The sequence below is a fragment of the Phocoena phocoena genome, chromosome 4 (genome assembly GCF_963924675.1).
Source record: "Phocoena phocoena chromosome 4, mPhoPho1.1, whole genome shotgun sequence".
Classification (NCBI taxonomy): Eukaryota; Metazoa; Chordata; class Mammalia; order Artiodactyla; family Phocoenidae; genus Phocoena; species Phocoena phocoena.
In genome coordinates, this window is record NC_089222.1 from 26196789 (window position 1) to 26217686 (window position 20898).

Here is a 20898-nt window from a genome sequence, read left to right on the forward strand (position 1 = left end):
CCACAATGGCAAAAAACAGGCCCCAGTAAAAGTCAACAATCATAAAAGAGTAACTGTTGCTAAAAGTAATTTCAGCACAGGAGCTCGCGAGTTTACCCCGCCTCCAAAAAAGCTCGAGCTCCGCCCCCATGGGGTCAGGCCCCGCCCCCCCCAAGCCGCCCCTGGGAGCCCGCGCTTACGCTTTCCGGGCGGTGCACGACGCGCTCGCTCCGCCCCGCCAGCCCCGCCCTCCGGCCCCCCTCTCCCTCCCTCAGGAGAGCCTTCGCGCACGAACTAGGGCATGCGGCGTCAGGGACGTGCGGGCACCTCAGCCTTCCCACCTTCCTACACTGTTGCTACTTTTCGATGTGAGACATTCCAGCTTCTCATCCCCTTCCGTGAGTCCCTCCTTTCCTCTTATTAGAGACCCCATTCGCTCGACGGGCGGCCACCAGCGCAACAGCTTTCGCGCCCCAAGCAACAAGAGCGCGTGCGCGCACACGGGCGGACGCGGCCGCGCGGCCGTCAGGTCCCCGAGCTCCCTCCCCCTCCTGCTGCTGTATAACTTGACTGGCTTGGAGGAGGTGCCGCCGGAGTCGGAGGGCGGGGAGCTCGGAGGAGGGATCTCGAGAGTTGTGGAGACTAGTGACTGGGAGAAGTCGCAGCCTGCTCCGGTCGGCTCCTTCCCGCTCCCCGTCTCTCTCTCTCTCTCTCTCTCTCTCTCTCTCTCAACACACCTACTCCGCCTTCCGCCCCAGCCTGCGCCCTCGCTCCTTTTCTCGCCCGGGGGACCCTGCCAGTCACTCTCCGGGTTTCGGCGCGGCGGGGGCGCCCCGGGGGTGCCCTCGCCCTCCGGGAGCGGGCGGACGGGCGGAGGGCGGGATGTGGCGCCTGGTGCCTCCGAAGCTGGGCCGCCTGTCCCGCTCGCTGAAGCTGGCGGCGCTGGGCAGCCTGTTGGTGCTGATGGTGCTGCACTCGCCGTCGCTGCTCGCCTCTTGGCAGCGCAACGAGCTGGCCGACCGGCGCTTCCTGCAGCTCAATAAGTGCCCGGCGTGCTTCGGCACGAGCTGGTGCCGCCGCTTCCTCAACGGGCAGGTGGTGTTCGAGGCGTGGGGCCGCCTGCGCCTGCTGGACTTCCTCAACGTGAAGAACGTCTACTTCGCGCAGTACGGCGAGCCCCGTGAGGGCGGCCGCCGCCGAGTGGTCCTCAAGCGCCTCGGCTCGCAGCGCGAGCTGGCGCAGCTCGACCAGAGCATCTGCAAGCGGGCCACCGGCCGGCCCCGCTGCGACCTACTCCAGGCCATGCCCCGCACCGAGTTCGCGCGCCTCAACGGCGACGTGCGGCTGCTCACGCCGGAGGCGGTGGAGGGCTGGTCCGACCTGGTGCACTGCCCCTCGCAGCGTTTGCTCGACCGCCTGGTGCGCCGCTACGCCGAGACCAAGGACTCGGGCAGCTTCCTGCTCCGCAACCTCAAGGACTCGGAGCGAATGCAGCTGCTGCTGACCCTGGCCTTCAACCCCGAGCCGCTGGTGCTACAGGTAGGCGTGGAGCCCGGGCCGGGGGCGTCCTGCCGGGAGGGCCGCCCGGGGAACGGGAGTCCGGAGAAGCGGCCCCTCCCGCGCGCGTCGCCGGGTCAGGACCCGGTGCGGCGCGGCGAGGCGAGGCGGCGGGCGTGGGGAGGGGGCGGCGCTTGGGGGACCCCTGGCGCTGTGAGGGATCGCGGAGGGCGACCCGGCTGCTGGAGAGTCTGCTCTTCTCTGCTGGGCGCGGGCGCATCTCGGGTCTGACTGCGGATCCTTCAACGCCAGAGGGAGCGCGTCTTGTACGCTCGCAAAATGTCTCTCCGCCGAGTTTCTTTCGGCTCTCTTCCCTGCCTTTCAGCTTTGATCCGCCGGGGCTTGCGCTTCCGCGGCGCAGTGTGTTCGCGAGCCCTTGGACCTTTCTTAGTTCTCTAGTGTTTCTGTACCGCGTTTGGTCTCGTCTTCAGCACCCCGCGCGCTGGCCTCACTTCGGCCCCAAAGTCTGTCTTTGTTTTATTTCTTAGCTCATTCACCTGGCACATCATTGGGGCCGCCAATTTGGGGACAGACTCGGGAGGATGAGGTCAGAGAATGGACACCGGGGTCCGGGGTGGGGTCAGTCTGCGAGCCGTGCTTTGGGTGGGATTAGAAAGAGGAAAAAGTAAGGCCCATTGAACTTGGGGCTGCGAGGCTTTAAGGCCAAGACGGACATTTTCATCCTGATCCTGTGACCTGCTCTATTCATGCGGTAATTTGGCTGCAGGAAGGTGAAATGTTAGGCCGGGGTTAGAAAACAGGGAAAGGAGAGTCATCTCTCTTCTAGCTGACTTATTGGTTCTCTCGTGACTTTATTTTGAAACCAAACGAGCCGTTTAGGGGAGTAGGTTGGGATCTTTTTACTGGTGGTGACAGCCAAAAAGAAAACAGAACCTCTCAAAACTGTGTTTACCTTGGGAAAAGTTGCTGAGTTTATCCACATTCCCACTCTCCTTTAGTGCAGTGTCCTTGGATAGTGGTTACAACTGTTGGGGTTTTGATCTAGCCCGATAACCGCAGGGAAAGTTACCTTGCTCATTTTCCATAACAGTTGTGCTGTATTTCAAATACAAAGGGGAAAAAACATGACGTAGAATTAATCACAAGTAATTTTGAATACTTCACGCCCTTTCGGGCTGCTAAGAATGTCACTGATGGCTGGGAGGTTTTTACAGGGTTGCATTTTTTTAAATTCTAAAGTGCATCAATAGGAATGTGCAGTATTCATTTATATTGCTGGCTTTTCTCAAGTTCTCCGCTGCCCAACTTAACTAAGAGAAGCCAGCATCGTTTGATTAGTTCAGCCAAATAATTTTAACGCAAAATAAATACTTTGCCTCCAACAAAACCGTAGTAAATTTTAAGTCGTCCTAGGATGTATGTAACGGGTCATTTAAAGTACAGATTGTATATTAAATGCTTCTCTTTAACAGTGAATGGTATATAAAACTGGTTAAACTTTCCTCGAAGAAATTACATTATTCGGTAGTTACAAAACTAGTCAGCCTCTAAAGTTTAAGTCCATACTTATGATACGCACATTTGATTTGAAAGTTTTTTTCCATTTAAGCTGCTTTTTCTCTGTGAGAAATAGATGTTTATGTTAGCAAGGTTAGTCCCTGGAGAAAGCTCTAGCAGTATGGTTTGCTTAGCAGATAGTCTCTCAAATTCTCTGGGACCCAACAATTTAGTAAAGAGCTATCTTAGTAATACACATTTTCTGCAACTAAAATAGTGGCTTCATATTGAAAGGTTTTTATCAGTTAACTCTACTTATATTAGAACCAATATTTTAAGAACGTTGTATATCCAGTTCTATAAATGTGTGCATTTTAATATGAGAAACGTTGACATTTGCACTAAAGTAAATCTGCTTTATTTGGGAAACTTACATGTTTTTGAAGCTTGAAGTTGTCTTGGTATTTTCAGTTTACTTTATAGCTGAGACAGTCAAATGTACGTATATCTTGTTTTCTGATGAACTCTTCGCTTAAACTTTTTCTTCTGTTTTCATCTTTAGTGATAAAAAACTTTTTTAAAAAATCAGTTATATTTTTGTGATTTAAGCTTACTTGACACAATTGCAGTGAGCAGGTGGCTAGGTGGGTTATAGGATAAGAGTTTGTTTTCAGTATGTGAGGAAATATCTGTATCAACATTGTTGACTGTGATATTTGTAACTTGAAATTTTAATTTAGTTCTATAGCTGTTTATATGCTGTGTGAAATATAAATTTGGGGTCTTTAATACCAGTCAGTCATTGGTATTTTTTTTTAAACTGTTGAGCAGACAAGTAGAATAAGAAGACTTATTTTTAAATAGAAGGTCTTCACAGAGCTGCTACTTTATAGAACCACTTAATCTTTGGTAAAAACTAATGAGTTAAGTATGAACAATATAATTAAAATTTGATGACAGTATAAAACCAGTGAAGTAAAAGGAATCTCAATTCGTTGGTCAAGTACAAAGATTGTTAAACACTAAGTCACATCATGATGTTCATTACTTTTTGTTAGCTAGACAGACATACACAATTTTAGTATTTATACAGGTTTCTGTGAAACTGTTAACAGCTGTTTATGGTAGTATTGGGATAGTAATTGATAATGGTAGAAAAACTCACTCAGATCTGGCTCTCTATATATTTTGGGGTTCATGTATTTTTAAAAACTATTTTTAAGGGTACAAGTGTGTGTTTTACAGCTTGAAGAGGAACTTGCTTTTTTTTTTTTCTTTTCTGTTTTTTTTTTTTTTTTCCAGGAGAGGGAGCTACTTATTGAATTTTTGGACAGTTGATAACAAACTAGATTTTTCTTATATTGCCCCCAGATTAACTACTTGAGAGAAAAAGTCTTCTGGATTGAATTCATCAAGCTATTCTTAAGAAAAGTTCCAATGTAGGAAACATGCTTCCAAAAATAAACATTTAAAAATCTCTTTTGATAAGGTACTAAAGAAGAAAATGAAAAATATATTAATTTAACCCATTAAACATGCATCTTCTGATTTTAAGAAACAGTAACAAACTGAAGTTTCTATTATGCCTTGAAAGGAGACATGAATGGTATTAAATGTCTGCAAGATATGTTTTGGACATACCTTACCTATGTAAGGCTATACAGATTTGTAGTATAGATTTCCCAATATGAAATGATACAGAAGTACAACTCTCTTCCCATTGTTAGATAGTTTTACTAGCCTTCAGCAGCTTATCTAATTCTAAGGAAAGTTGTTCTGCCATAGAATTATCTTCTAAAAATATTTTATAAGCATCAAGCAACAAGATAATGCTAGAATCTTTATTTTCTACTTTTTCTCTTCACATTTTTACTTCACCCAGAGGTATATTTTAATTACAAGTATGCTAATCTTACTGGAAAAAAATATGGAGAAGAACTTTGTAATATTCGTATGGCATTTTTGGAATAGTCAGAAATTGAGGTGTTGAAGTATTTGGCAAGATAGTAGGGTATTTTCTGTTACTGATAAAATTTCTACCAGTATTTGTACTTACTTATCCTTGAATTTATAAAAATTGTGTGTATAAGGGAGGAAAATGCTGTCTGGATTTCCTGAGGCCCAAATTGTCTCTCTGACGTTATGACTTGGAGATAGTGAAGATGGTCTTGTTTATAGAAATAAGAAAGCTCTTGGTTGTTTGGGGCAAGGAGGTGGGAGTTTGTCTTATTATATTTGTAGAACTTTGTCTTAAATTTTCTGAATCATGGTTTTAATGGGACTTCTTTAATATCTACAGTGTGTAACTATCATTGTTTAAGCTATAGATTTTAAACTTTTCATTTCTATTCTTATAAATGACATAATACATTGAAAGCATTTTATGTAGTGCCTCATGCATAGTAAGCACTCAATAATTAGAGTGCTTAGATATTAAATAAGTAAGTGACTTAATTATCCAATGCATTTGATTAGTGGTTTTGAAGCTTGTTTGGAATATGAATCACCTTAAAAATAGTTTTGCTTCTGAATATCAACCATATCTTTAATTACACTGATTTATTCCATTCCTACATTACAAGATGAATTTTATAATTAAACTTTGAGTGAATGTTGTTGTTTTTGTCCTTAAAAATAATTTCTGTAGGAAAAGAATGTACTTTTAAGATGCACTAAGATGCAGTTTTTGATGTAAACAAAAGATTATGCCCATTTATCTAATTGTCTTACTTTGGACCAGTTGATAAACTTTTTATGGGACTCCCTTTACTTAGCTATAAAGTAAGACTATTGGATTAAATTCTTTTCAGCCCCAACATCCTGTGACTCTCAAACTCTCGACTTGAGAAATTATTCTTCTGAGCTTGACTTTAAACTGGTGGGTTTAAGCGCTTATAAAAGGGAGTTAGGCGTTTTTGTACTTGATCCCTGCTATGGGTTGGAGGCCAGGATAGATAGTCCTTTTTCAAGCTTGTCTTCCTAGCCACAAATTTTTACACACATGAAATCAGATTAAAACAAATCAAAATTCGAGACGGCCTTTAAAGGAAACAAATCTGGAGCTAAAGGTAGCTAAGGGTCTTGTGGGGTATTGGCACCTAGAAAGGATGTTCCAGACTTTGTCACAGGAATTTCTTTTCAAGCAACAGTTTAAGGGGTACCCCCTTCTCTCCTCCTGGCTGCTGCTGTAGTAACCACACTCCTGCACTCCCCTGTTTAGGCTTCAGAGATGGTTCTGACTAGGTAGTTCTGAGTAGAGCGCTTTTTATCTAATAAATGAATGAGCTTAAATCTAGAGGGTTTTTTTTTTCCTGTTATTCTTGCTTTTTATCTGAGGTTTCATTGACACTTGATTGTGCTTCCTGACAAAGCAAACAAAAATAATAAAATCTGTGTAACTCAGGTCCAAAAAAGAAGGAGACTTTTATTTTGGAAAGATTATACAAACAGACAGTTACCCATAGGAAAGCACCACTTCCAGATCAGTGGAGCAAAATCATTTGACACCCTAGCCTATTTTCTGGATATGTTCATATCATTTGACTATTATTAGTTCCAAGATCCTTTCTGTACTTTTGTCTAATCTTTGAACTATTTTCCCTCATATTTCCATTGCTTGCATCAGCACATATTCCTCACGTATGTTGGTGGGGGGTAGAAAGCTTGCTTTTGGCGGATCTACTTTCTGGACATAGGTGGTCAGTTTCTCAGTGGCTCATCAGGCTGGTTTTTATTCTGATTTTCTGGCTTATGTCTCTGGTCTACTTCCTATATTGCAGTTATTGCTGCTGACTCTTCACAGAATGCTGACACGTTTTCTTTCTTTACTCACTCATTTTGTATATATTAAACTACCATGGGCTTAGAATATAAGCCCTGCATTTTTCCTATATGTGCAGTGAACTTTAGTACATGATCGTAAACTGTCTTGAGACTGTAAATTATTGGTGTAAGATGAGGATAGTTATTCATCCTGGTCATAGACTTTGAAAGGTTTTAAATTATGTAATCAAATTTTTTATCCAATTTTTATGTCCTTTTGTAGATTATAGGAGGAAGTTATCTGTAAAATACCCGGAAACTCTTTGGACTTACATAGCCCTAGACTTAGAGTCAGAAGAACTGAATTTTGTTTCCTCATTTGCTAAATAGTCTGTTATAAGGCATTTGGATTGAAACCTTTCTAGGCAGCTACTAAGTAGCTTAGCTGTGTAGGAGGTAGGTATATAAATGACTAATTACCATTAATTATTATGCTATCATAATAAGCCCTACAAAAAAAAAGGATATTGTGCACCCTGTCAGATGACTTATTTAGGGAGGGACATCTGGGTGTATCTTCATAAGAATGGATACCAGGGAAGATTTCACAGAGGAATTGAATTCTGAGGATAAATGGGATTTTGCCCGTAGATTTGGGAGGTGGGGGTTTGGGGGGGCCCAGGAGGTGTGGTGAGGATGGTATTGAGATAACGTTCTGTACTACCACAAAGCTGTTGGGTGGCAATGAACAAGTCCCTTAATGTTTCAGAGCATGAGTTTTTTAATCAGTAAAATGGGAATGTTAATACTGATCGAAAGGATTATTTTATTTATTTATTTTTATTATTTTTTTTTTTTTGCGGTACGTGGGCCTCTCACTGTTGTGGCCTTTCCCGTTGCGGAGCACAGGCTCCGGACGCACAGGTTTAGCGGCCATGGCTCACAGGCCCAGCGGCTCCGCGGCATGTGGGATCTTCCCGGACCGGGGCACGAACCCGTGTCCCCTGCATCAGCAGGCAGACTCTCAACCACTGCGCCACCAGGGAAGCCCCGAAAGGATTATTTTAAAGGAGATGGGATTATTCAGATAATATACGCAAAATATCCTTATTTGTGAAGTTTTTTACAGTATATTATTACTTTGCAAATCAGCTTATTCCAGTTTTAGACATCTATAGTAAACTTCCTTAGTACACTGTGTTGATATTTTAGAAATATGTAAATTTTACTCTTCCTGTGGCAAATGTTCAAATGTCACCACCTTTATATACACATACACACATCATAAATACCTATGTGGCTGCTGCTTCAGGCTATAGTTTTTTTGGAATAGTAATTAAAAGGGGGTTAAGGATTTGTCCCATATGATGAATAGAGTGAATATTGTACGAAACATGGTTTTTCGTAAGGATTCACTAATACAAAGCAAGTGGTTTAATTTTTCTCTGTAAGTCATTATTAAGCTTAATAATTTTGTTTAGTACATTGATGAATGATAATTTTAAAACTAGAGGTTAAGTCTGGGTTATTTCTAGACATTCTTAGACTCTGAGACAGAATGTTAGAGGATTTATTATTTGAGGTAAGTTTGATGTTTAAGGGTCTTAATAATTAAGGTGCTCATTTGGAATTTTAACTATGAACTGAAAAGATCTGACAGGAATTCCATAGCATTGCTCTGTAGTACTGGGAACTGACCTATATGCCCTTAGGATACAGTAAAGATGACATGCCAGGGCACAGTTTGTGCAGTCTTTGCTTTCTGGGGCATTAGATGTGGGCAGCAAATAGAGAACAAGGTAATCTTAGATTTTACATGCTATGAAAAGAACAAAGCAGATTCCTATGATGGAGAATTGGATTGGGGATAGAATTTTAAATTTGGTGGTCAGAATTTAGTGACATTTTAGCTGAGGTGCGAATGATGAGAAAAAGCCAGTGGTGCAAAGTTCTGAGGGCAGAGTGCTTTTAAGCAAGCGGTATGATGAAATTCAGAGGCCCCAACAGGATCAAGCATGGGAGTAGCAAAGCATGGTAGAACACAAGATCATAGAAGTAGGCAAGGTTCATACCCCGTAGGGCCTTGGAAACATGCTTAATGAGTTTAGAATTTTGTTTTCAGAGCGCTGGGAAACAGTAGAAGTGTTTTTAGTAGGGCCTGATTTGTGGAGAATGGGTTATAAGAAATAAGAGGAATCGATCAGAAGGGCTTTTGCACTGGTTTGTAGGAGAAAGCTTGGTGGTTTGTATTAAGGTGGTTGCAACTGAGGTTATGAAAAGCTGTTAGACCCAATATGTTTTGGAGAAATAGCTGACAGGACTTGATGATTGGGATTGGTTACAGTATGAGGGAAAGAGAAAAATAAGATAGCTCCAGAGTTTTTGGTCCGAGCAACTGTTGATGAGGAAGCCCAGAGATGGAATGGCTGTTGGAGTAGGGGGAACCAAGAGTTTTGTTTTGGCTATGATATAGTTAAGACAACGGGAATACAAATCTAAAACCAGGCACCAAGTATTTAATGCAGAGATAGTATGTTCCTAGCAGGTATTTTGCTTTACTTCTGAAGGGCTGTGTTAATTCAGTTAAAGGGAATGGGGGAAGTTAGTATTGTTCTATTGGCAGACTTTTTAAAGAAATCAGGTCTTGACTAAAGAAAGTAATGTAGGTTATTGGGTTTAAAAGAAGCTGCTTATATCTTTTTTTTTTCTTTATTTGACATTTTGTTTTACTGAAAGTAAATATTTGCGTATAGTGTTTCTAGGTATATCTTTCAACTTAGAAACATGGATCACAGTTGCTGGTTCTCATGAGGTAAGAAAGGGTCAGTTGAGACTAGTTAAATATTTAAAATTTTACATTTAAAATTTGTGGCCAAGTGATTTTTTTTTTGGTGTGGGAGAGCATTTCTTAAGCTACTCATTCTAAAAGATGAGTTATTTCTGTTAAACTTAGTAGATTTTTTGTTTTTGATGTGTTTTGACGTTAGTTTCCAATTTTAGATACAGCTGGTGGACATGATATTCAGTGAAATAACACAACCATGCTATTTTCAAGGCATTGCTTAATATTGTTGGAATTCTAGGTGGGTGGAAATGGCATTCAGAAAATTATTTAATGAAATAAATGGAACATATCCTGTGACTTGAAATCTTGAGATTATTAAGATTCTACAGTATTTGCGATGGATTTTGGCCACTATTTGGCAGTATAAATTAAGAAGCTGAGGTCTTAGAGAAATTTTATCAAAAATTAGGTAACCATTAAATCATCCCAGTAATTTTACTATATTTTCCCTCCAGACAGTTCACAAAACTGTGAACACATTAGTCTGTCACCAGTGCATTTGACTAATCTCTATGAACAGCTGTTACAACATGCGTTACTACAATGGGATTTTGTTCAAATTTTGGCTTTTAAAAATAATTTTGAAGCTCAAATGGAACCTTTAAGCATTTTCTATGCTTTTGTTAATTTACTTCCTAAAAATGTTCTCAAGTTTAAATTTGCGTGTACGTGTAGAAATGCCAGTTCTTTAGAAAACCTATTAACTAGATTTTAGATTGCATGTTTTGACTATTAATGGATTTTTTTTTTCAAGTCAGTGTCTTTTTACTAGGAATTTTCTCCTTTAAAAAAAAAGAGCCATTCTTGTAACACATTTCCTTCTTAGGCGAACTGCAAAGTTATATTCCTTTTAATGGAATGTTGTGAGATAATAAATGGCTATAAAATATTTTATGTTTTTTGTATAAAAGGAATTCAGATCTTTTAAACTTAGTATGCAAACTACTTTTGGTCATGTAAGGAGAGAAAAAGATAATAGAACACAAACTCTTTAGAGCTGACCTTACTTTGTTCTATCAGTTTTTCTTATACATCCCATATCTCCTTTTTTAGGACTGTGTTCTGACATAATAGAATAAAATGACATAATTAATCTGGTAGGACAATGGCTATTGATTAAAGGATATTGTGATATTGTAAAAACTTGTTTTTCGGAATGATGTTATATACCACAGGATATTGACAAACTCCAGTAAGTAAGATGTTTCTGAATGTTAAGGCTTGGACACATACTTTGTTTTTTCATGGCATGTGGACCATGTTGAGGAATTTGTGTTTTGTTCTGTAAGTCCCAACTTACAGAAGTCTGATCCCTACCTCCCTCTCCAGACTCCATTACCTCAAGCAATTCCCTCCTCATTTCACTGCAGCTGCTTTGGACTTTTTTTCAGTTCTGAGAGGACAGTTTCTGGCTCTAACATATGCCTCCAACATTCTAAACTGCCTCATCCCCAGTCTACGTAATATTATACTCATCCTTTAGATCTCTCCCTAAGTGGCACTTCCTTAGAGAGGCTGCCCTTTACCACACCATCTAAAATAGATCCCTACTCTTCTTTCCCAACATATTGTATACTTTTCTGTGATTTGCAACAAATTCCGTAATTTATTACTTACACATGTTTAATAATCATCTTCCTAACTCAGGCTAAAAAGCCTTCCTTAGAATAGGGACTATGTTTTATTTACAGCTCTTTACTTAGCATTTCATGATGGAGTTAGGCTAGATCTAGGATTTTTTAATTCAAGATTTGTATTTTTTCATTCTGCAGTAACTGTCTCACTGCCTTTACTCCAGCTGCTTGTAGTACTCAATGAAATGTGGGTTGACCTACAATCCCTTATCTGTAATTCCAAATTTAAAAATCTGAAGAAAAGTAGGTTTCGTCAAATTAAAAACAAACAAATGTGAAAACACAAGGTAATTTATGTGCTTTATCCCACTTAGGATGAATAAGCTTATAAATAAGCTTATAGTATTTTTGCAGTGTAATATGTTTTCTTGTGAGGTGCTACCCCAGACTCTCCTTGAGGCATTGCATAATATGAGTATGAAATATACGTACTGTCACCTTTCCAAAATCTGAAAACTTCTGAAACAGAGGGATATTGTATTGAGGGGTTGTATTAGCCTGAGTTCACCTCTTAACTACCTGTGTGACTTGAGGCAAATCACTTAAACTATGCTGATAAAGTTGAACTGTACTTACAACTCAGGTACCCTCCAAATCTAGAATTCTTAGATTTCACATCCCATTTATTGGTCACATAAAGTGTCATGACATTTGGTTTTGATCAATAGATATGTGATAGTTATGTCAGCTTTTAGAATTTTTAAAAAAAGAACCAATCTTGTAACACATTTCCTTCTTAGGCGAACTGCAAAGTTATATTCCTTTTAATGGAATGTTGTGAGATAATAAATGGCTATAAAATAGCTATTTTGTGGTGCTTACCTATTATAAATGAAAATCAAATTACAATGCTGTGTTTATACATATTACCAAGTTTAAAATATTTTATATTTTTAGTCCTTGTGGATGCCCTATACATTTCTCATAGTATTGAGCCTTTTTAAAGTTTGGTAACTAATTTATACATTCCTTTGTAAATTAAAAACTACTAGAGGACAGTGAAGATAGATTTCTAGTTTAGTGGTTCTTGGCTACGTTTGGAAGGTGTTCATTATTTATAGATGCCTTTTCAATAGGCAGTTTGCAAACAAGCACCTCTATTGATGAACGTCTGGACTTATATAAACAGGAAGATTTAAACAGGAAGTATAAAAATGTTTTGGTAAGCAATTCTTTATAAAGCAGTAGTAAATTGTACATTTCATACTTTTTTCTTTGATCTTACATTGCCCTGATGAATATGGGGCAAATATTATTCCAGTTTTACAGCGGAAGAGACTAAAGCTCTAAAAAGTTTTGGCTTTGCCACCGTCACACAGCTAGTGAGATGCAGAGGTGAAGGTGAAACTCAAAAGCTAGACTTGTGATATCAAGTCTATTATTCTGTTCATATACTGTTTTACCCTTTAAATATAGAAATTTTATGAAATGTTATGTACCTTAAAGAGTATAAAATAAATTTTCTCTTTATTGATATATGTTTTATGTCACCTTCATTTTATTTTCTCATAAAATGAAGATGATCCTAGTGGTTTTGTTTGTTTCCGAAACCTTGGCTTTAAGCTAAAAGATACCTAGACATGATGATTTATCTTAGGTTTCATATTCACAGTACCTTTTATTATGTAAATTAACAGTGAAGACATTTAATATTGCTTTAAATCTTAGAGTTAAGCATGTTTGACGTGATACTTAAATTTCCATTTTTAATTTTTAAATTGGTAATAATACTCTGTAGCCTTTCTTTGGGTAGTCACCCACCCAATATAAAAAAAAACAGTAATAGAGTAGTAAATATATTGTTTTGTAACTATTATGTGCCTTTGTGTAATCTTAGACTAATAGTTATAAAAACTTCACATACTACACTTTGTGACATATACATTCAAGCCTGATGAAAAGCCCTGAACAGTTAATTGGAGTACCTCCAATCCAATTAGAATTTAAACCATTCCAGGTTGAAAGTCTCTTTCCTTCACATGAAAAGTGTTTGTACACATTTTTTCAGTAGTAAATAATGTTGTAAAATACACACATTTTCTTATACAGCTCAATATCAGAAAAAAAACAACCCAATAAAAAATGGACAGAAGATCTAAGTAGACATTTCTCCAAAGAAGACATACAGATGGTCAAAAGGCACATGAAAAGATGCTCAATATCACTAATTATTAGAGAAATGCAAATCAAAACTGTAATGAAGTACCACCTCACACCAGTCAGAATGACCATCATCAAAAAATCTGCAAACGATAAATGCTGGAGAAGGTGTGGAGAAAAGGGAACCCTCCTACACTGTTGGTGGGAATGTAAGTTGGTGCAGCCACTATGGAGAACAGTATGGAGGTTCTTTAAAAAACTAATAAGAGTTACCATATGATCCTGCAATCCTACTCCTGGGCATATATCCAGAGAAAACCATAAATTCAAAAAGATACATGTACCCCTCGTTGCAGCACTATTTACAATAGCTGAGATGTGGAAGCAACCTAAATGTCCCCCAATAGATGAATGGATAAAGAAGATGTATATATACACAGTGGAATAAAAGAATGAAATAATGCCATTTGCAGCAACATGGATGGACCTAGAGATTATCATACTAAGTGAAGTAAGCCAGGCAGAGAAAGACAAATGTCATATTGATATTGCTTGTATGTGGAATCTTTAAAAAAAAAAAAAAAAAAAAAGATACAAATGAACTTATTTCCAAAACAGAAGGAGACTCACAGACTTCGAAAGCAAACTTATGGTTACCAAAGGGGAAGGGGGGCGAGGGATAAATTAGGAGGTTCGGATTAACATGTGCACACTACTATATATAAAATAGATAACCAACAAGGACCTACTGTATAGCATCGGGAAATATGCGCAATATTTTGTAATAACCTATAAGGGAAAAGAATCTGGAAAAGGATATATATGTATAACTGAATCACTGTGCTTTACAATTGAAACTAACACAATATTGTAAATCAACTATACTTCAATAAAAAATAAAGTAAAAATAGAAATAAAAATGAAATACACGCATTTTATTTCAGGTTACTTTAAATTGTGTGCCTGTTGTGCTAGGCAGTTTGAAAATCTGATTTTAAGATTTTGTTTAAAGAAAAAAAATGTGGACCTCAGCAGTATACTTCTTATCTTAGCTACTGTGGTTTTGTGCACTGTGCGAGCTGGGTAGTCAGGAAGTCAGAAGTTGTGTTTCTTATTGCTTGATATATTTAATAAATCCAAGCAGTAACATCTTAAAAGTTTGTCTCTCAAACTCTCCTTCATCATGGTAATTTGATCCTAAGCCAGAATTGTTTTAAATACAAATTATAAATATTTTGGCTTCCTTGAAGCATTTAAACTGTATGAAAGAATTGTAGTGCTCTTCTTAAAATGAGGTATAACAGGATTTCCGTTAACGTTGTCAGAAATTACTGTATGAAGGTAAAGTTGCTCAGTATGACATTTGTTCATATATTTTATCGTCTTCCATGAGGGACTTGAGAATGAAGTGTATATCTGACTGTCGTTTGCCAGTTGGAAAGCCTCCAAAAACAAGGAGGCATTTGTACATGTGCAGAGGTTGGCAGGGTTCCCTTTTCTCCTGTTGTCAAAGACCATTTTATTTTCACAAAGATAAGTTTGTATCTGTTTTACAATATGGCATGTGAATAATATACCAATAGTGTATGGAGGAGTTTTTTCATTTACTTTTTGCATGACAAAACTATGTAATCTCACATATTTATGTATTTTCAGTGCTTTCATTTATATGTCAGGTTTTATACATGAATACTGGGAAATAGTTAAATCTTTTGTAATCATTTTGTCTAAATAAATTTTCAAGTTTGTGGAGGTATTTTAAGTTGGGAGGAAAGGTTGAAAATAACATGTGGTTAGCAGTTTTTGCATGTCACATTGGACATGAGCAATCTGTCACTCTTCCCATTGCCCACAAGGAATTTTAAAATCTCAGGTAATAAGATTAAAAACGCATTTTCCTCTAATTATTAAAGAATCAGTAGATATCGTCTCTGAACAAAATTGAATCAATTCATTTACTATATTTAAAGATTCATGCTATCATATCTAAATTTTTAATTTACATAATTAGTATTTTATCACAAAACTCCAGATCTTAAAATTTAAAAGAAAAAAAGGTATATGTATCAAGAACAAATACAGTTATTGTACATTGATAGTGTTGAAAGGAAACACAAATGAACATAGGTAATTATGGATGAAGTTTGGTTCTAAAAATCTTTTTTGTTTTAAAGTTGATAAAAGTTTTAATGTAAGGGTATTATTGAGTTTTGTCAATTTTATAAAAGCTCAGGGTAAAATTACTTACTTTTCTTGAGAGGCCCAAGAAGAGCCTCATCTCCAGCTCTTGTATGCAGATTGTTCAATTTTTAGCAATAGAAGTAGGCTACATTTATATTCTGTAGTGTTTTGCTTTGTTTCCCCTGAAGTTTGTGTAAACATCATCTTTATATAATTTCTTCCCCCAACTTAAGGAAAGGTACTAGACTGAAAAATGTCTCTTAAAAAACGCCTCTGGTCATGTGATCTTCCAAAAAGTTGTTTAAAACAATACTTATCACCCTTTTGCACTGCATTGCTCATCTTGTAGTTGGGTGTTTTAGCTTTGGAGAGTGAGTACCTTAGAAGAAGCCTGCCATTTTACTTAGGTTGAAAATGACTTCTTTTCAAGATTTGGAAGATTTTTGTTTTAGGATGTTAATCTTCCTAGTAGTTATAAAATCCATTGGAAAATCTTGCCCAGATTAGGAGAATAAATAATTTTGAAGTTGGGTTTAAGGTGAATAGACAATGTGATGGCATTGGAAAGGGAAGCAAGACTAACTTGGGACCAGAGGTACTTGGAGTAGAGATTGTATTGATAGGTTATCAGATTGCTCTTTACCAACCTTTGGGTACAGATAGAAGATACTTCCCAAGAATCCTTCTTGAATTCCACCCCTGCTTTCCTCTGGACTAGGTAAGGCCCCTATTAAAGACTTTCTTAGGACCTGTACCACCTTTTAGTAACTAACACTTATCACACATAATTATTTGTTTGGTACATGTCTTTTCTTCTAAAATTTTTATTTTAGAGACTGTGTAGTTCACTCTTCCAGCATAACACAGTGCCTGGTGCCTGGTAAACACTTGCTGGCTAATAGGCCTACAGTAGTCCTGTTCATTCAGAAGAAAGGATTGGTTGATTGTACTTAACAGGAGTCAAAAAGATAAAGGAAAGCATACATACTTTTAGATCTGGTAATAAAGAAGGTGTCTTGTGTCTTGTTGATCAATTTGGTTCTGAGATTTTGATAAGAAAGACTTACTTTATTTTAGCTTTATAGTGTAATCTGTTAAAAAATTTTCACGTCCATGGTAACGGTATGAGTTAAAGAAGAAATAAAGTTACTCACAGACATTGAGAACAGACATGTGGTTGCCAAGGGGAAGGGAAGGAGTGGGGGAGAGATGGACTGGAAGTTTGGGGTTAGCAGATGCAAACTATTACATATAGAATGGATAAACAGCAAGATCCTACTGTATAGCACAGGGAGCTATATTCAGTATCCTAAGATAAACCATAATGGAAAATAATATTTAAAAAAAGAGTGTGTATATATGTATAACTGAATGTAAATCAACTATACTTCAAGAAAGAAAGAAAGAAAAAAAAAGTTGATCTCTATTGAACTATTGAATATAAAAAGAAAATCCAAGCTCATACCTAATAGAAATCCCTACGGAGGATCTGGGCTAGACCTAGGATATCTTCATCAGAATCTCTTATAATAAGATAATTCTTTTGTAGAGTTTTCCATCTGATGAAGGTTGGCCATTTGCAAAATATCTTGGAGCTTGTGGAAGAATGGTGGCTGTAAATTATGTTGGAGAAGAACTGTGGAGTTACTTTAATGCACCATGGGAGAAACGAGTTGACCTCGCTTGGCAATTAATGGAAATAGCAGAGCAGCTGACAAACAATGACTTTGAATTTGCACTCTACCTCCTGGACGTCAGCTTTGACAATTTTGCAGTTGGTCCTAGAGATGGGAAGGTGATCATTGTGGATGCTGAAAATGTTTTGGTTGCTGACAAAAGGTTAATTAGACAAAGTAAGTATTATAACTTTTAGATTTTCTCTGTGTCAAAATAATGTTTACATTTATGTGAAGCAAACTTTTAATTTTCTCCTTAGATGGCAACCTTGCATCTTTCTTTGTTTTATTTGACCAGTATCAGTAAACAAATACTGATTTATTATACTTACGCTTGTACTCTTAGTCACAGTTTGTCCTTATTTAGAAAATATCCTTCAGGTTCAAATGGACGCAGATATACTCTGTGTGTGTGTGTGTGTGTATACACGTCTTTTTCATGCTTTATTTAGGATCTAATGCAGAATTAAGTTTTTATATAGTTAAAGGCCACCAGAGAGACTATACTGCTTTTGTGGAGTCCATATTTTTCTGTGGAGTCTCTTACAGCGATATTCTGTGTTTCATTGTTCCATGAGGTCCCTTCAGTGATTCTTTTTTTTCTTTTTAACCATTTAGATGATTCCTAGCACTGCAGAACTCTAACTTTGGTTTGACATTATTACGTCTCATCCAAAACTTTGCTTTCCGTTTATTTATGAGCTCTTCAAAGGATAGGTGGGCACAATGGCCGAAGTGTTTTGAAAATTAAGTGTCATAGGAATTTTAAAGTTTCAGGGACAAAGCCTGTAGTTCTATAACTAATGTACTTAGTAAAAAAAAATCCCAAAGGGTTGTTATTCCATGGTGAAGGTTTTGTATTCTTAATCCCCTCATGTCATATGGGGGTCTGTTGATGAAGAGACCAAAAATTTGTGGCACCTACGGAATGCAGTGAATGTAACAGCAGTCTATTAGGTTTATACTTTTTACATCAGCTTGATCTTGTTAAATACTTTATTTTTCTCAGTGCCTTGATCTGATTCCATACTCACCAAACTACTTTCTGATTATTTCTTGACCTGCCATGTACATCCTTTCATGGGGAGTGGATGCCATGCTCTGGAGTGCTTCATTTCTTACTTATCTCTTCCTACATTTGTGAATGTTGTAGCAGCTTACACCATGCTTTTCTTTTTCCAAGTGTACAATTCAGTGCTTTTATTATATTCAGAGTTGTGCAACTTGCCTAAACTTTAAAACACTTTTATTCCAGTATTCATAAAAATAATATTTTTGAAAATTTTTTTTCTTTTTAATGTGAGCATTCCTGGAATACATGTTACAGTTTTATACCAACTAATTCCTGACCTTGAATGAATACAATATAGCTGCTGTATTCTCGCATTTCATACAGTGAGCTCCAGTGCTACTTTAGCTCTGGCTAATTCTTTTCAAATGTCTCATGGTAGGGCTGTCTAAATAGACACTTCGCAAAAGGCCATATTTAGTTATTCACCCTCTTTTCTAAACTCTTGTAAATGACCTTTACAGGGAAATTGTGATTTTGTTGTGGCACCTCCCTCAATGTCCTTCCCTTTATCATCTAAACTAGTAAAAACAATACACATTCATTTTTTTTCAAACAGAATAGATCCTTCCTTGAGAAATTGTTGCATCAGTTATCTTCTTCAACTTTCTACCCTCCTCCTTAAAATCCAATTTTTCTTACCTTCCCCAAAACAAGTATGCATAAGATTCTTTTCTGCTTTCCCAGCATTTTTAAAAGTACTGCTTACTGCCTGTCTCTGCTTCCTCAGCCTCCATTCATTTCTCAACCCATTAAACCTGACTGCATTACCATCTGCAACCACCCAGTTGGCAAATTCGTGAAGTGACTGATTAGTAACAACTTTCTGAAATTCTTTCCTCCTTTGGTTTCCTTCTATTCAGGTAGTTCCTTTTTTAAAACATAAATCTGATCTTAGCACTCCTTTGCTTAATGCTTTTAATGACTTCCCATGGTTCTTCGAGTAAAATTCGAACTCCTTACCAGAGAATAATCTGTGTGACTTGGAGCTGTTCTGCTTCATTTTTAACATCCCTCCACTGCCCTTAATGCTTCAGCTACAGTGGCCTTTTAGTTTCTTGAATGAACCTTTCCACTGAATACCTCACAGCTACTTTATATTACTCTGTATTTATGTATAAAATATTAACATTATGTTAATAGTGTCTATCTTGTCATCTAGTTAGAACCTCAGACTTTACTCATACACTTCCCTGTTAATTTTTTTCTCAAATGTTTCTACAGTCTGGCTTTTTTTCCTAGACCATCTTAGTCCCTCCAGTCTTCAGCCCAGATTTACATTTCTATTAGACAAATAACGGTCATGACCATCCAAGGTACAAACTATTTTCTAGTCTTATCTGTACCTCCTCCCCAGTTATCTGTCTCATGCTCTAGCCACAGTGAATTTACTGTTTCCTGAACCAGCCGCCGGACCAATCCCTTAAATCCATGCCTTCGTACACACTGTACCCTGGGCTTAGCATGCTGTTTTCCCTCTTTGCTTTTCAGACTTGCTTATCTTTCAAGACCTAAATCAGTTGTTCTCCTCTGTGCAGCTTTCTGCAGCCCCAGGCACAGGTACTGCATCCTCTGTACTCACGTCGCACTATGTCATACTTGTGTGTGGCACTTTCTCTGTATCATGGAGAGTTTCACGCTACGCTGAACCTTTTAGTAGCACGGACCTTTTCTGATCGTTCTGCCTGGCATTGGTGGACTCCTAATAAACGTTTGTATATAAATTAATATATTTAAGTGTTTAATGTTATACAATTTTAAGAACAAATACTGTGTTAATTAGTCAAATGTTACATTTTGGGAAACAATGAAAACTCTTAAAATGTATTTTTCTCTTTCTCCTTTTTCGCTTTTCACAGATAAACCTGAAAATTGGGATGTATGGTATGAAAGCAAATTTGATGACTGTGATAAGGAAGCTTGCTTATCATTTTCAAAAGAAATTCTTTGTGCTCGTGCCACTGTGGACCACAATTATTATGCTGTTTGTCAGAACCTCTTATCTAGACATGCCACCTGGCGTGGCACCTCTGGAGGACTGCTTCATGATCCACCAAGTGAAATTGCCAAAGATGGCCGACTAGAGGCCTTGCTGGATGAGTGCGCCAACCCAAAGAAGCGCTATGGCAGATTCCAGGCTGCAAAAGAACTGCGTGAATATCTAGCACAATTAAGTAACAATGTGAGGTAGTCTCTGGTGAAGTTTTCTTTGCTTTTCTTCATTTAAATAGCACTGGCTAAAACGAAACCACCAAAAATTATCTGGAAAAATGAAATTTGGAAGTAATACATTCAGAGGATGATAAACACGCACTGATAGATCTTAATGTTAACATCCATCAAAGTAAGACATAATTTCAAAAAAATCACATGATGCTTCTGCAAATAAGTTTGTTCTTACACTTTGGAGGCTTGAGCTATCGTTAACCGCTTTACCCCCTGAATGCCTGACTGGATTAATGAATATTGTTAAGCTATTGGAAATGAGTCTGATAGTTATATTGGCTTGTGTATCAAAGGGTACTTGGTACTTGACTTAGTTTGCGTTATGATCATGATTTTGTGAATCTCTTGTATTTACTTTGAATGTCAAGTTAGATTGGCCTGTTTTATAGGCTACTTTTTCCTTCTGATGTG

The 20898-nt window shown here is 38.1% G+C and overlaps 1 protein-coding gene across 1 annotated transcript; it reads left to right on the forward strand.

Annotated features, from left to right (window-relative positions):
* Positions 1–861: 861 nt before the first annotated feature.
* Positions 862–20452, forward strand: DIPK2A (divergent protein kinase domain 2A). The gene is made up of 3 exons (XM_065876920.1): positions 862–1518; positions 17066–17369; positions 20121–20452. Exons 1-3 carry the CDS (start codon positions 862–864, stop codon positions 20450–20452), a joined length of 1293 nt encoding a protein of 430 aa, XP_065732992.1.
* The last annotated feature ends 446 nt before the right edge of the window (positions 20453–20898 follow it).

Excerpts from the sequence above, each read along its gene's own strand:
- DIPK2A (XM_065876920.1), top strand. The coding sequence starts at position 862 with ATGTGGCGCCTGGTGCCTCCGAAGCTGGGCCGCCTGTCCCGCTCGCTG. Across the intron at positions 1,519-17,065 it reads CCGAGCCGCTGGTGCTACAG|AGTTTTCCATCTGATGAAGG; the intron begins GTAGGCGTGGAG and ends ATTCTTTTGTAG. Across the intron at positions 17,370-20,120 it reads CAAAAGGTTAATTAGACAAA|ATAAACCTGAAAATTGGGAT; the intron begins GTAAGTATTATA and ends CGCTTTTCACAG.